The 17,580-nt window shown below is 35.9% G+C and overlaps 1 protein-coding gene across 4 annotated transcripts in view; it reads right to left on the reverse strand.

Annotated features, from left to right (window-relative positions):
• Positions 1-17,580, reverse strand: part of FZD3 (frizzled class receptor 3) — a 102,092-nt gene that overhangs the window by 70,887 nt on the left and 13,625 nt on the right. For all 4 annotated transcript variants that reach the window (XM_070415526.1, XM_070415527.1, XM_070415524.1 and 1 more), the window contains one exon: positions 931-1,127. In XM_070415526.1, the coding sequence (XP_070271627.1) occupies positions 931-1,127 (197 nt within the window). The remainder of the gene's footprint in view (positions 1-930; positions 1,128-17,580) is intronic.

Consider the following 17,580-nt stretch of genomic DNA (forward strand, 5'->3'; position numbering starts at 1 on the left):
CAGGATTCTGGCCCAGTCAAAAAATTTACAAACTTCTGAGGTACTATAAACACAATCAGGTATTTGAGGAGAGAGTGGATAAGAAAGCAAAATGTCAGTGAATTGACTACAAGAAATTAATGTTTTATTTTTTAAATTTTCCATCTCTCAAATGAGAATAACACCACCTGCTTTTTACCTACCTCCAAGGACTACTGTCAGATGATAAACAAATTTGATTTTAAACATGAAGGAGACAATGTTCAGTGTAGCATTGTTCATAATAGCAAAAACCTGAAAATAACCCAAATGACCATCCTTAGGAGATAGCTAAATAACTATAGGATATTAGTACAATTGGCCATTAAATAGCAACAAAAGGGAATGAAACCAGACCTAAAGATATAAACATAGGTACATGTAAAAAAATTTAATGTTGCTTATGGATATGTATATATGTAGTAAGAGTATAAAAACAAACACAGGAATGATTAACAACAAATTTAACATGATTACTTCATCTCTGGGGAGGGAAGAAGGTAATGAAATCAAGGCAGGTACCAAGGAAGGAATTTTCAATTACATCTAAAATTTTTTTTTTTCCTTAAAAAGAAATAATCAGCCCGCTGGTGTGGCTCAGTGATTGACCTATAAACCAGGAGGTCATGGTTTGATTCCCAGTCAGGACACATGCCCAGGTTGTGGGCTCGATCCCCAGTGTGGGGCATGCAGGAGGCAGCCAATCAATGATTCGCTCTCATGACGGATGTTTCTATCTCTCTCCCTCTCCCTTCCTCTCTGAAATAAAAAAAATATATATGTATATTTTTTTAAATTAAGACTAATATATATGTACTTAAAAAGTTTTTAAAAACTGATGAACAAGAAGACAAGTAATTTTTAAATATATTGCAACATAAGTAATGATCCATACAAATATGATTTTCGCACCTACTGCATTCCATATCTTCAGGCCAAGGAACCCCAAACATCTCCATAAGTTTTGAACATTCGCTGTAAGCCCGCTGGCACAGTCTACGACAGGGAAGTGTGACACGTCCATATTCCATACAAATAGGAGCATAGAGTGCACAAAGAAATGGCCGGAAATCCCGAGAACAATCCAGATTCACCATAGGGTGGAATGGCTAGGAAAAAGTTAAAATTGAATCATTAGAGAAAGATTTCTATATAAATTAAAGTTTTCTATATACCATATTGCAATATTCAATTTTTTGTTTAAAAAATTCTGAAAGTTATTAAATTTTTTTAAGGAGAGTTTTTGCTTATTTTGTTTTGTTTTGTTTTTAACAAACCATCTTAGCCCCACCCCTAGAGATTCTGATTTGGTTAAGTCTGAGATATATCCCAAAATCTATATGTATATTTTAATTGTTACTGGTGATATTAATGTAGAGACAAGCCTGAGAACCAATAATAACAATATGCTCCATTTTATAAAGAAAAAAAATATGTATGATAAATGCTCAAAAGATTACTTCTTGGGATGAGATTACAAGAAATTTTAATATTCTTCCTTTTATGTATTTCAATTTCTATATTTTCTTCAATTAACATGTATCAACAGGAGAGAAGACAAAAAGTAAAAAGGAAGGAGAGGGGAGGAAGAGAAGTAGTTAAACTAGTAATTTTGAGGGAGAGAAGTAAGGAAGAGATCTCTCACCTTTCCTCATACTTTCTTGTTCTTTTTACATTAAAAATTAAAGATAAAACAAAAGAGAGTTCTTTAAACTCTGAAATCACTTGATGTAAACAGAGTTAACTATAAGCTGATATTAAGAAAGCAAAAAGGAATAAATAGTGGCTCCAAACATAAAACCATATTAAATCATCATTATAACCACAGGAATAGATCAAATATCCCAGGAAGTGTACATCTGGGCTTTTTATTTTTTTAATATATATATATATTTTTATTGATTTCAGAGAGGAAGGGAGAGGGAGAGAGAGACAGAAACATCAATGATGAGAGACCATCAATGATGAGAGACAATCACTGATCGGCTACCTTCTGCACGCTCCACACTGGGGATGAGGACCCTTCAGTTCACAGGCCGCCGCTCTAGCCACTGAGCCTAACTAGCTAGGACACATCTGGGCTTTTGACAAGCAAATATTTTTTCACTTGTTTACATAATAGTTTCAGAGTCACTGTTGATTTTGAATTGATAACAAATATCCTCACTCCCAGGCCTATTGAGTAAGAATCAATTTACTTCTACACTGATAAATATTAGCAAGAGATCTCCTATACACAATACAATCAGAAAAGCAAGAGTCACTTAAAGAAACTGATGTCAAAGAAGTTAACTGTAGAACAGGAACAAGACAGGGATGTTGGCTTCCACTACTCTTATTCAACATAGTACTGGAAGTCCTAGCCACAATGATCAGACAAGAAGAAAAAATAAAAGGCATTCAAATTGGAAAGGAGGAAGTAAAATTCTCATTATTCGCAGATGATATTGTTCATAGAAAATCCTAAAAACTCTACCAAAAAACTAGTAGATTTAATAAATGAATTAGGCAATATAGCAGAATACAAAATTAACACCCAAAAATCGATGGCTTTTTTATACATCAATAATGAATTCTCAGAAAGGGAGCCTAAATAAACAACCCCATTTACCATTGAAAAAAAAATTAAAACACTTAGGAATAAACTTAACCAAGGAGGTAAAAGTCTGTACTCGGCAAACTACAGGACAGTGAAAAAAGAGCTAGAGGAAAATATTAACATGTGGAAGAATATACCGCTTTCATGGATTGGTAAAATTAACATCATTTATTATCAAAAACAATCTATAGATTCAATGCAATCCCTATTAAACTACCAACGGCATATTTCACAGATCTAGAACAAATACTCGAGACCCAAAAAAGACCCTGAATAGCCCAGCAATCTTGAAAAAGAACAACAAAGTTGGGGGAATCACAATACCAGATATCAAGTTATACTACAAAGCCACTGTAATCAAACAGCCTGGTACTGGCACAAGAACAGACATATAGATCAATGGAGCAGAACAGAGACCCAAAAATCAACCCAAGCCATTATGCTCAATTAATATTTGACAAAGAAGGCAAGAACATACATTGGAGTCAAGACAGTCTCTTCAATAAATGGTGATGGGAAAATTGGACAGATACATGCAAAAAAATGAAACTAGATCACCAATTTACACCTTACACAAGAATACTAATAAACTCAAAATGGATAAAGGACTTAAATGTAAGTCGTGAGACTATAAAAATCCTAAAAGAAACCATAGGCAGCAAAATCTCAGATATCTCTCATAGCAATATGTTTACAGATACATCTCCTAGGGCAGTGGTTGGCAAACTGCAGCCTCTTGAGTGTGGCTCTTCCACAAAATACCATGTGCGGGCATGCACGTACAGTGTGATTGAAACTTCGTGGCCACACTCAAGAGGCCAAAGAGCCGCATGTGGCTCGCGAGCCGCATGTGGCTTGCGAGCCGCAGTTTGCCTACCACTGTCCTAGGGCAAAGGAAACTAAGGAAAAAATAAGTAAATGGCACTACACCAAAATAAAAAGCTTCTGCACAGCAAAAGAAACCATCAACAAAATGAAAAGGGAGCCCACTGTATGGGAGAATATATTTACCAATGATACATCTGATAAAGGGTTAATATCCAAAATATATAAGGAACTCATACAATTTAACAAAAGGAAGACAAATGATCCAATTAAAAAATGGGCAAAGGAACTAAATAGACACTTATCCAAAGTGGACATACAGATGAGCAAGAGACATATGAAAAAATGCTCAAAGTCACTGATCATCAGAGAGATGCAAATAAAAACAACAATGAGGTATCACTTCATACTTGTCAGAATGGCTATCATAAACAAATCAACAAATAACTAGTGCTGGTGAGGATATGAAGACTAGTACATTGCTGATGAGAATGCAGACTGGTGCAGCCATTATGGAAAATAGTATGGAGTTTCCTCAAAAAATGAAATATGGAACTGACATTTGACTCAGTGATCCCACATCTAGGAATATATCCTAAGAAATCTGAAACACCAATCAGAAAGAATGTATGCACCCCTATGTTCTTAGCAGTGCAATTTACAATAGCTAAGATCTGGAAATAGCCCAAGTAGATGAGTGGATTAAAAAGCTGTGGTACATTTATACCACAGAATACTATGCAGCAGTAAAAAAGAAGGATCTTTTACCCTTTGAAACAGCATGGAGGGACCTGGAGAATATTATTCTAAGTGAAGTAAGCCAGTCAGAGAAAGACAAGTATCACATGATCTCACTTATATGTGGAATCTAATGAAATAAACTGATAGACAAAACAGATCCAGAGACATAGAAGCATAGAACAAAGTGCAGAATCTCAGAGAGAAGGTGGGGGAGGGTGGGTGGGTGGGAAGAGATCAACCAAAGAATTTGTATGCATAATCCATGGACACAGACAATAGGATGGTGAAGGCCTGGGGTGTGTGTTGGGGGTGGGGAGCAGGGGCAGGCTAAAAGGGGTCAATGGGGGGAAAAAGGGGATATATATAATACTCTCAACAATAAAGATTTAATTTAAAAAGAAGTTAACTGGATAATGGATGTGATAACCAATATACCAGTATAACATAAACTATTTGTGGCAATAAACTATATGTTACTATCACTTCCAGGTATGAAGTAGTAGTTTGTGTTAAACCAATGCATCCATCAAGAACAGATTTAGCCGGGCTGGCGTGGCTCAGTGGTTGAGCGTCGAGCTATGAATCAGGAGGTCATGGTTCAATTCCTAGTCAGGGCACATGCCTGGATTGCAGGCTTGATCCCCAGTGTGGGGTGTACAGGAGGCAACCAATCAATGATTCTCTCTCATCACTGATGTTTCCATCTCTCTCTCCCTCTCCCTTCCTCTCTGCAATCAATAAAAATATAAAAAGAATCTCTACTTCTTTCAGAGCAAACTTAAAAAAAGAAAAAAAAGAACAGCTTTAAAATCCAGAAAAAAAAAAGTTTAAAAAAATATTTTTAAAGCTATTGGGCCCTAGCAGGTTTGGCTCAGTGGATAGAGCGTCAGCCTGCAGACCTAAGCATCCCAGGTTTGATTCCGGTCAAGGGAACATATCTTGGTTGCAGGCTCCACTCTGGCCCAGGCCCTGGTTCGGGTGTGTGCAGGAAGCAACCAATCAATGTGCTTCTCTTATATCGATATTTCTGTCTTTCCCTCTCTTTTCCACTTTCTCTAAAAATCAATGGAAAAATATTCTCAGGTGAGGACTTAAAAAAAAAAAAAAAAAGCTATTAGAGAACTACTGAAGGAAAAGAACTAGAGAGACCAAGAATCAAGAGAGCAGGGAAGCATAGTGAGGTGGCCTGATTAGCACAACCACATTTCCAAGGAGGCATTTGTTGAATCTGGGCATAAAGCAAGAAGCTGAGAATCGCCCTAACTGGTTTGGCTCAGTGGATAAAGCATTGGCTTGCGGACTGAAAGGTTCCAGGTTCGATTCTGGTCAAGGGCATGTACCCTGGTTGCGGGCACATCCCCAGTAGGAGGTGTGCAGGAGGCAGCTGATTGATGTTTCTCTCTCATCGATGTTTCTGACTCTCTATCCCTCTCCTTTCCTCTCTGTAAAATAATTAATAAAATATATGAAAATAAAAAAGAAGCTGAGAATCAAATTTGCCTAGGCAGTGGTCGGCAAACTGCGGCTCGAGAGCCACATGTGGCTCTTTGGCCCCTTGAGTGTGGCCACGAAGTTTCAATCGCACTGTACGTGTGCGCCCACACGTGGTATTTTGTGGAAGAGCCACACTCAAGGGGCTGTAGTTTGCCGACCACTGGCCTAGGCTAATGCTAGAAAAATGAGAAACCATCAGAACTTTGGCGGTCTTGTGAGGCTACAGACAAAATTCACATGCAAAAGAATAAAGTTGGATCCTTGTGCTTTACACCATATATAAAAATTAATTCTAAATGCATCAAAGGCCTAAATATAAGAGCAAAATCTATGAAACTTTTAGAAGTTTCATGACCCTGGATTTAGCAATGGTTTCTTAGATAGTACACCAAAAACACAAAAGAAAAATTAGATAAATTGGACTTCATCAAAATCAAATTCAAAATGAAAACCTTTTGTGTATTAAAGGGCACTATCAAGAGTGTGAGAAGACAAACCTCAGAATGGAAGAAAATATTTGTAAGTCAGCTATCTGATAAGGGTCTAGTATCCAGAATACATAAAGAATTCCTATAACTCAACCCAAAAAGACAACCCAATTTTTTAAATGGGCCAAAAACATGAACAGACATTTCTGTAAAGAAGTTATACAATGACCAATAAACACATAAAAAGATGCTCAATATCATTAGTCATTAAGGAAATTTAAATCAAAACACCATAGCACACCCAGTAGGATAGCTATAATTTAAAAATAAAAGTGTTGAAAGGCTGTGGAGAAACTGAAAGCCTTATACATTGTTTATGAAAATGTAAAATGAGGCATCCACTATGGAAAAGAGTGTGGTGATTCTTCAAGAAGTTAAACATAGAACTGCCAAATGATTCAACAATTCCACTCCTGTGTACATACCCAAAAGAATTAAAAATGGTGTTCAAGCAAAAATTTGTATATGGCATGAGTGGGGGGGGGGGGGGGTTGGGGGTTAATGGGGGGGATGAGGACACATTTGTAATACCTTAACTAATAAAGAAATTAAAGATAAAAAAATAATAAAAATTTGTATATGAATGCTCATAGCAGAGCAGGATTATTCATAATAGCCAAAAGGAACAAAATAAATGAAAAGCAAGCAAATAGGAAGAAAATAAATAAATGAAACTAAAAACGAAAAAATAGAAAAAAATCACCTTGAAAATATCAATAAAATTTATAAGATTTTAGCAAGACTAATAAAGAAAAATGAGAAACACAAATTACCAATATCAAGAATGAAAGAAAGGATGTCATTGGAGTCTCTGCAGACATTAAGAAGATAAGGAAATAATATAAATAACTGTATATACCTAATCTAGATAATTTAAATGAAGTGGGCCAGTTCCTCAAAAGCCACAAACTATCAAAACTCACCTAAGATAAAACTGATAATCTGAGTAGTCCTATAACTATTAAAGAAGTTGAATTTGTAGATTAAAATCTCTTGAAAAAGAAGTGCACAGGCCAGATGATTTCATTGGTAAAATCTAACCAACATTCAAAGAAGAATTACTACCAATTCTAAACAATCTCTTCCAGAAAATAGCAGAGAATTAATCTCAACTAATTATATGAAGCCAGGATTACTATTAAAGCCAAACAAAGATAGTACAAAAGAAGAAAACTACAAACCAATACCCCACATGAACATACATGCAAAAATCCTTAAAATAGTAACAAATCAAATCCAAAAATATATTAAAAGCATTTTATACCCCAACCTGGTAGGGTTTGTTCCACAAAGTCAAGGCTGACTCAATATTCAAAGTCAATCAATGTAATCCACCAAATTAACAAGCTGACAAAAATCACATAATCATACCAAATGATGCAGAAATAGCATTCACGATTTTAAAAGTTTTCAGCAAACTAGAATTAGACGGTAACGTTCTCAACTCAATAAGGTACATCTACAAAAACATTATAGTTAACATCATACTTAATAGTGACACACTGGATTCTTACTCATAAAATTGGAAACAAGGGACAGACAGATGCCTGCTCTCACTGATCTTTTTCAATACGAGAGGCCCGGTGCACAGATTTGTGCACCAGTGGGGTCCCTCGACCTGGCCTGTACCCTCTCGCAATCCAGAACCCTTTGGGGATGTTGGATTGCTGATTTCGGCTCAATTCCTGCAGGCCAGATTAATCAGTCTGTTCCATGTTTCCATACCTGTGCACTGACTGCCTGCCCCCTGGTGGTCAGTGTGCATCATAGTACTGGTTGAAGGGTCACTGAGGCTTTTATATATATAGACTAGAGGTCCGGTGCATGAAATTCGTGCACTGGGGGGGGGGGGTGTCCCCCCTCAGCCCGGCCGGCACCCTCTCGCAGTCCGAGAGCCCTCAGGGGATGTCCAACTGATGGCTTATGCCTGATCCCACAGGGAGCAGGCCTCAGCCGGCAGTCGGACATCCTTAGCACTGCAGCGGAGGTGGGAGAAGCTCCCGCCACTGCTGCTGCACTTGCCAGCAGTGAACCCAGATTCTGGCTGAGCGGCGCTCCCCCTGTGGGAGTGTACTGACCACCAAGGGGCAGCTCCTGTGTTAAGCGTCTGCCCCCTGGTGGTTAGTGCATGTCATAGTGACCGGCGGTTCTACCGTTTGATCAATTTGCATATTAGCCTTTTATTATATAGGATGGTACTGGAAGTCCTACCAGCAGAATTAAAGCAAAAAAAGGAAATAACAGATGTAGAGATTGGAAAAAGAAAACTGTCTCTACTTGCAGATGATATTACTGTCTACACAGAACACCCCAAATAATCTACAAAACAACACCTAGAACTAACAATTGAGTTCAGCAAGGTTGTAGGATATGAGAAAAATATTTTAAAATTGTATTTTTCTATATAATTAGCATTTGGGAACTAACTTAAACAATACATTTAAAATCACTAAAAACACTCAAACACATATAAATCCAACAAAACAAGTATAGAACTTGTATAAAACCCTGATGAAAGAAGTCAAGGAAGATAGGAATAAATGAATGGATATACACTTTTTTAGTTTGCTGAGGCTTCCATAACAAAGTATCACACAAACTGAGTGGCTTAAACAACGTAAGTTCATTATTTCACATTTCTGGAAGCTAGAAGTTCAAAATCAAAGTGTTGGTAGAAAAGTTATGTCTACTCAAAAAGCTGTTCATGAATTTTCTCAACAGCTTTATTTGTAATTGCAAAGAACTGGAAACAACCCAATGTCCTTCAATAGGTGACTGAGTAATTGTGCAAATTGTGGTGCATCTCTATATTGGAATACTATTCAGTAATTAAAAATAATGACTATTGATACCTGTAACAACTTGGATGGAACTTAAATGAAAAAAAGCTAATCTCAAAAAATTACATATTGTATAACCCTATTTAGTTGTATGTAACATTCTTAGAATGACAAAAATTACAGAGATAGAGAACAAATGAGTGGCTGCTTGGGATTAGGGAGAGGAGAGGGAATTCCTTGGTGGTGATAAAACAGTTCTGCTTCTTAACTGTAGCAGTGGCTACATCAATTTATACATGTGATAAAATTGCAAAGACTACACACATGTACATTTGCGTGTACACACAAATAAAAGTGAGCACATGTAAAAACTGGTGAACTATAAGGTCTGTTCATTGTATCAATGTTAATTTCTAGGTTTTGATACTGTAAAATCTATATTATAAAAGCCCTGTGGCCATAACGACCAACAACTGGATGGGGAACCACAGAGAACCAGGTGGGTGGCAGCAGTGGCCGGAGCGAAGCAGCCCCAGTCCTAGGTGCCTGGCAGCAGTGGCTGGAGCCAAGCAGCCCGGGTCCCGGGTGCCTGGCAGCCGCCGGGTGAATGCAACAAGGCGCGTGCAGGTGGGAGGGGCTGCATGATTTCACGCGCTGGGCTTCTAGTAGTTATATAAGATAGTAAGATGGGGGGAACTAGGTAGAGTACACAGAAACTCCTATACTATTTTGCAATGTCCTGTGAGTCTATAATTATTTTAAAATCAATGTTAAAAAATATATTATGGTCACATGCTGATGTGTGTGTGTGTGTGTGTGTGTGTGTGTGTATCATATGTATATGCATATGTATGTTTTAAGCAAGTCTCAAACTTGCTTGGTACTAAGTAATACATAAAATAATAACAAATGCAATATTGTTAACCTCCATCTGTGAGCTCCATCATGAACTATAAAACTGATTTGAGTGACATTTTGCATTGCTTGCACTGAGTCTAAAGCTATTAAGTTTATTCTTCTATCTATCACTTATTAACTACAAGTACCTTGTGTCATATCTCAGCTAGCATTTACTGACAGTTAGTATAGGCCAGGCAGTGTTCTAAGTGCCTTACACACATTATCTCATCAACCCTCTCAACAATCTCATAAAGGAGGTACTACGGCCCTGGCTGGTGAGGCTCAGCAATTTAGAGCATCAACCCATGCACAGAAGGATCTAGGGTTTGATTCCCAGTCAAGGCACATACCTGGGTAGCAGGTTCGATTCCTGGCCCCAGTTGGGGCACGTGTGGGAGGCAACCAACTGATGTGTCTCTTTCACATCCATGTTCCTCTCCCTCTCTCTCTCCCCTCTCCCTTCTTCCCTCACTTCCACTCACTCTAAAAATCAATGGAAAAAAATACCCTCAAGTGAGGATTAACTAAAAACAGAAAAGTAGGTACATTATTAATCCCATTTTATAATACATGTGAAGAAAATGAGGCATAGAAAGTTAAGTAATTTGCCCAAGATCACACAGCTGCAAAGAGCCAAGAGTCAAACCGTGGCATTCTAATCCAAAGCCCTTGAGCTTAACCAATCTGTTCTATATAACCTCTATAAACTTTAGTTTTCTCCTCTGTAAAATAGCTTTAATAATACATAAATAATACATAAAATAGCATACAACCCAGTAAATGATAACTTTCAAGGGGATTACTGAAGAGTTGCAAATTAATAGAACTGAAGAAGGCTTATTTGATGGACATGAAGAAACCTGTTAAAGTCCCTGTTCTCAAATGCCAAGTGAGAAAGAAAGTCAATGGAAATTATGTTTTAAAAAGCAAACAAAACATGGATAAATCTCAATATCATTATGCTGGGTGAGAGAAACTAGATATAAAAAAGTAGATACTATATGACTACATTTATATAAAACTCTAGAAAATTAAAGTAATCCATTGTGACAGAAAGCAGATCTGTTGTTGTTTGGAGCAGGGAGTCAACAGGGTGTGGACTACAAAGAGACACAAGGAGAATTTTGAGGCGATGGAAATGCTCTATATCTTGATGGTTTCATGGGTATATATATACACCTCTTAAAACTCATTGAATTGAACATTGTAAATGGGTGCAGTTTATTGTATACAAATTATACCCCCAAAAAGCTGTTATATAAAAACAAAAATATTAATATTTTTCAAACAAGCAAATTGCCTTGACTTTAACCCTAACAATTTTTAATCTCAACAAAATAAAAATTTAATGAGGTAGCCTGAATACTGTAGAGTTGGGAACAAGTATATAAAATAAGTTATACTATTAAAGCACTATGAAGTAGAAAAAGGATCTTTATCTGATTAAATTTTAAGATTCTTACTGAGTACTTCCTTAAACAGTACTACTTCTGTTCACTAAATTAAGACGAAATATAGGAAGTTTACAAACTGAAAAGTAACTTTCTAAAATTAAATTTCTGATTTCTACAACAAAGGTACACAACGTGGAACCTACCATTCTTTGTTCAAATTCAAATCAACCAAGCCTCTGTGCTCCCAATCTCTTTCTTCTTTCAAATTTCCATTCCTGTTACCATAGGAACCTGCTAGCTGACAAGCCTTCAAGCATAGCAACAGCAGAAGCTTAGCAAGGGATGTGAGAAAGGGACAGAGTCAAAGGCCAAAATTTGACTCATGAGAATCAGAATTCCAATCTCAGTCACTCTACAAAGGTCTGGTAACCATAGAAATAGTATCCTACTGGGTTTGGGAATATTATGACTAAATTCCCGAAATGTGAAGCCAAATGTGGAATGGCCTTGAAAATTCAAAAATAGTATTCAATTCTATTTCAGATCCAAATTAGAAAAAGAAATTAAAAAACAATTGTTTAGAATAAGTTTAAGTGATTACATATACCTTTAAAATTCTTTTTTTTTGTAACAATAAAATTCCTAATGATAAAAGATCCAAAACTTGAATAATTACTTTGTAAATAAAAAAATCTAGGTTTGTAAAACACCTTTAAGCCCAACAGATTCCCTTTTACAAATCCTAATATTTTTAAATATCTCATTGAGCACATTAAATGCTTTCCAATAGTCTTTTAGTGAGTTGGTTTGCAGAAATATGCCATTATCACAGGAATATATTTATCTTCTTAAGTCAAAGGGGTGTCCCCAAAGCAGACCTTTAGGAAGTAAACTTTAATACTTCAAATATCATAAACAATTGTTAAGTACGGTCTGTCTCAAAAAGTGAAACTTTAAAAATCAAATTCCACCACACTTAATATTAATAATTGAATACAAGTTTTTAAAAGGTATTCCTTTAAAGTGATTTGTCGCACAAGAAAATCAATTAGAAACTTTAAAAGCTGCTATTTTCCCCCTAAAGTCAGAAGTAACTAAATGCAATTAATTCTCCACTACTCATGTGTACATTTTTCAATTTAGAAGCTTCTTAATTCTGGCTGGTTTCCCTGTCACACAATACCCTTCTTAAGCCAACTCACTAAATTGTTGTTTGCTTAGGGAAAAACCACCTTATTAACCTAAACAAAAGACAGTAAGAGTAGTAAATCTGCTGGATAATGCATGTATTCTAAAGATATAAATCATGAATTTCAAGCATATAATCAAAGAAAATTCGTTTCCAAAAAGACTGTCCATAAAATGTTAATAACTACTGGCACATAGGTGTATATTACGCCATTCCCTAAACACACACACACAAAACTGTCTTTCAGGGCCAATTCACATATCATCTGCAATTGATGAGCCTTCTCTTTTGAATCCCCTGAGCACTTTATGCCTTTATGGATTTACCAAATTCTTCCTTAAGTTTCAGTCATTAAATCAAAATACCTGTAATAAATACTTACGTCTTAGGCACTGCAACTGGGTGCTAAACCAAAAAGGACCCTTGAGCTTTTAACAATAAAGTTTCTGTACTAATGTTATTGTTTTAAAAGCACAATGTGTTTCTTACTGAAAACCAGAAAAAAGAACATTAAATGAAGAATACAGAAAACACAAATAAACTGTACTAATTCAGGAACAACCACTGCTAGCCTTGGGGAAAAGCCTTCCAGATGAACATACATTTTTTTTTTTTCAACCAAAGCAGGATGATACCATACATAATGTTTTGTTAACTACTCCTACTTTTTTTCTACTTATTAATCTATCAAGTACAACTTAGAATTTTGACAGGCAAAGACGGAGAAGAGAGTATTAAGGCAGAAGGAACATGAAAGGTCTAGGGATGTGAAAATTTGGTTGTTTTATTCCTTAGCTTAATTACACCACTTATAAGTGTAAATATGTATGTTGAAAGCATCAAGTAAAGACCCAAAAATGGGCAGGGGGGCAAAGTAAAAAACTAGTGTTCACAGGTTAAATGCTAAATGAAATCCTTCATGTTAGGATTACCATTACTACCATCCTAACCAAGGATACTACTACTATTTACCACTACTGGAGATTAAGTGGTTAGATACAGCATCATAACCATAACCATGAATACTACCACCTCTTATGAAATTCACCGTTTATAAAGTTCATTAATTCATTAAAATATATATTTAGCAGTTACTATGTGTGAGGTACTGTTAGGTACAGAGTATACAAAGATGAATAGGACAGGCTCTGCTTTCAATAGCAAAAAAGCAGCAAACAATCCTTCAGTAAAACTGAATTTTAAAAAATGAAAACAACCTCACACCTATTAGGATAACTATTATCCAGGAAAAAAATACATAACTAGTGTTGGTGAGGATGTGGAGAAATTGGAACCCTTTGCACTGCTGGTATATAAAATGGAGCAGCTGTAGAAAGAAAAAAAAAATGGAGCAGTTGCTATGGAAAACAGTATTGTGGCCTCCTCTCCCCCCAAAAATTGAAAGCAGAGATTGGAACTGATATTTGTACAACCATGTTCATGGCATCATTATTTACAATAGCCAAAAGGTACAAGCAACCCAAGTGTCTGATAGATGAATGAATAAACTAAATGTGTGGTATATACATACAATGGAGTATTATTCAGCCTTAAAGAGAAAGAAAATTCTGACACATGCTACATGGATGACCCTTGAAGACATTATACTAAGTGAAAAAAGCCAGTCACAAAAATACAAATATTGTATGATACCACTTATATGAGGTAACTACAGCAGTCTAATTCAGAAAGAAAGTAGAATGGTGGTTGTCAGGGACTTGGAGGACAGAATAACGAAAGATTATTGTTTAATGGGTACAGTGTTTCAGTTTTGGAAAATGAAAAAGTATAGGAGAAGGTTATTTGTGATGATTACATTAACAGGTAAATGTACTTAATGCCACTGAACTATACATTTAAAAATGGTTGAAATGGTAAGTTTTATGCCATGTAAATTTTGCCACAATTATAAAATATTTTTGAGTAATATCTGTAAATACTACTAAGGAATATTTAGTACATATTAAGTGAAAAAGTAAAGTAGTAAAAACAAACAGTATGACATTATATCAAAGAAAGGTGAAAGAATATACAGATATAGATAAATATAAAAACATTTAAAATAAATATATTTACATTTTTAAAGGAAGTATAAACATTTTTAAATGAAAAGGTCAGAGACTAGACTTCTCAGAATGTACTTTGTTCTAAAGTTTTTAAAACATAATTGTAAAATAAATTTAAACCAAAAAAATTGTTAGGTTGTTCCTCAAAAATCAAATGATTAATCTGTGTATTGAGTTTAACCACAAAGAGAAGTATTTAAGTAACTTTAAAACACAGTATTTGACTGTATATCCTTGGTGAAAGATATCCGTAAGCAAAAAGCAGCACACAAAAATATTAAAACTGCTTTCAGTAATCATACTGTAATAATAACGAAATTATTCTGAAATACTACAATGTATGTCTATAATAACGCTTCAGTATAAAAAACAAAATTAAATTTAAATAAAAACTCTGCAATGCTATTTGAATTGAAAGTATCTGCACAAACTTATGATGTACTTCCTTAAAAAAATTATTTCCTGGCTCTGTCCATGAGAAGGCCTAAAAATGATTAACCTAGCATCAATAGGGTTAGCACCCAGATAGTGGTCTCTAAATATCATTTCCAACTAAAAGGAATCAGTACTCCCTAGATAAACTGATGATTCACGGTGTGAAAATTAATAAAGGAAACCTCAATTAAAATTGGGGTTGGGAAGATCTGTTAGAGGGAACTCCCAAGCTATTATCACTCATCGCTGCCAATTAGTCCAAACAGGAAGACTCAATTACAGAGTCAATTAATTCAGTTATAGATCCCAACCAATCGGAAAAAGGGTACTTGCACAGGAAGTACGTCTACTTTACTATTCCAGCAGGAGGTTTTCTTCTTGCCCATCCAATGAGAATACTGAAACTCAACCAATGAGAAGCCATAATCACCTATGAACTCTTACTTTCCTCCAATTAACTTTCATTTTTCCTTGCTGATAACTTCCTTGCTTTGCTCTCCTTACTATAAAAGCCTTCCATCTTGTATAACCCCTCACTAAGCACTAACCCCCCTGCCGACCTTATCTGCTTGCTAGAGAAGATGATGCCCTGTTCATGAATTGTTTAATAAAACCAACTAAGTCATTAAATTTACTTAAAATTTATTTATTAACAAAGATTTGAGGCAGAATTTTATGAAATGGATTTGAATTATGGCAAGAAAGCTATTAGAAACCACTAGAGTACTGTAAAAAACACTCAGGAGCTACCTTAAAGAGGCTTCCACTACCAAAGATGGAATAGGTTGAGCCCCAATAAGAATAACTGTAATGGATTGAAACATATCAAATATGTTAAAAATGCATGAGTTCATAAGATGCTTTAAAAAAAATCACCTTTGGAGATTGTTTGGGAATCAACTTATCCTAAAAACTAATAAAAGAGTATGATCAGGTATTTATCTTATCTTTCTCATACAAACTGTACATCTAGTAGTAACAGGAAGTTTCTGTTTATAAAGAATTCCAGCTGAAAAATGAAAATGATAGAATATCATCATTTTGCAAACCCCTAATAAAATTATTGATCTAGGAAATTGATCTAAAATTACAGAATGACAACTAGATATTATGTGCCTATGAAATGTTCTCCCCCACCATCCCACCAAAAAAAAAAAAAAAAAGTCAAAAAAGGAGACAGAGGAACATGGTAAATACCACAGGGATGAAATCAGTAAACTAAAGACTATGGAAAACTCTACAGGACAAACATATTATAAGAAAAAAGGGAAAGGGAAAAGGAAAGGAGAAATTATAAATTAAAAGAGACTTTAAAAGACATTAATTGAATGCAATGCATGAATCCTGATTTGAAAAGTCAACTATAAAAAATATGTGAAGTGCTCAGAGTAATTTGAACATAATTGGGTATTTGATGATACTGAGGAAGTGATAAAGGTATGGCGTTTATATATTTTCAGAGTCCTTATTTTATAGATATACGAGAGGCCTGGTGCACAAAATTCATGCATGGGGTGGGGTCCTCTTAGCCCAGCCTGCACCCTCTCCAATCTGGGATCCCCAGGATTGGGCCTAAACCAGTTGTACATCCCTCTCACAATCTGGGACTGCTGGCTCCTAACTGCTCACCTGCCTGCCTGATCGCCCCTAACTGCACCCTCCACCCCCCACCGCCAGCCTGATCACCCCTAACTGCCTCTGCCTGCTGGCCTGGTCACCCCCAACGGCCCCCCTGCTGGCCTGATCGCCCCACGCAGTCTACTGTTCAGTCTTTTGGTCGCCCCATGCAGCCTACTGGTAGTTACTGTTACTGTGACGGCATCCTGGACAATTTGCATATTCCTCTATTATTAGTATAGATATAAATGGAATATTTATAGATGAAATTATGGTGCTTGTGACTTTCTTCTAAGTAAACCAGTTGGGTGTGAGGTCATGAATGAAACAAGACTAGCTACAAGTTAATAATTTTTAAAATTGGATGATGGGTATATGGCATTCATTATACTATTCTATCTATATTTCTATATAATTTTCCATAATAAAAAATATAGGAAATAAAGCTAAAATTTGAGTTTGGATAACTGGGAGACTGGTTCAAACATGCTTTATTCTTACTGAACCATAAAGGATACCAAGGATGTTTAGGCAGGCTTTTAGGCTCTATGTCAGGGGTGGGCAACCCCTGGCACGCCAGTAACTTTTGCTGACACGTGAAACCCTCTCTTATAATCTTCCATTTACAATTTTTTTCTTAATATTGACTTTTTTATTTTTCAGATAAATTCAGTGTAGGTGCATCTCAGATAAATAAATAATTTTACAAAACAAGTTATCTTAAAGACCATAGACATGGATTGACAAGAGAGGGGAAGAGCAATTTCTATGCCTCTGCCTTAACTCTCCCTGCCTTCCTAGATCCGACCAGTGTTTTGGTTTCATCCACATACGCTTGTGAATCTTTGTTCTCAGTGATGAATTTTGTTAAGTCTCGTAATAGGAGTAGCCTGACAGATGAAAGTAGTAGCTCGTGCATATCTCTGAAGGTCACGAAATATAAACCTGATGTAAAAATCTCTGTCATCAGTGATGCAGCAGCAAAAGTCCCACTGATAATATCAAACAGAGTCATAAAGTTTTCTGTCAGACTA

The sequence above is a fragment of the Myotis yumanensis genome, unplaced genomic scaffold, assembly GCF_028538775.1.
Source record: "Myotis yumanensis isolate MYYU_CA2020_CCGP unplaced genomic scaffold, mMyoYum1.0.hap1 SCAF_5, whole genome shotgun sequence".
NCBI classification, from domain to species: Eukaryota; Metazoa; Chordata; class Mammalia; order Chiroptera; family Vespertilionidae; genus Myotis; species Myotis yumanensis.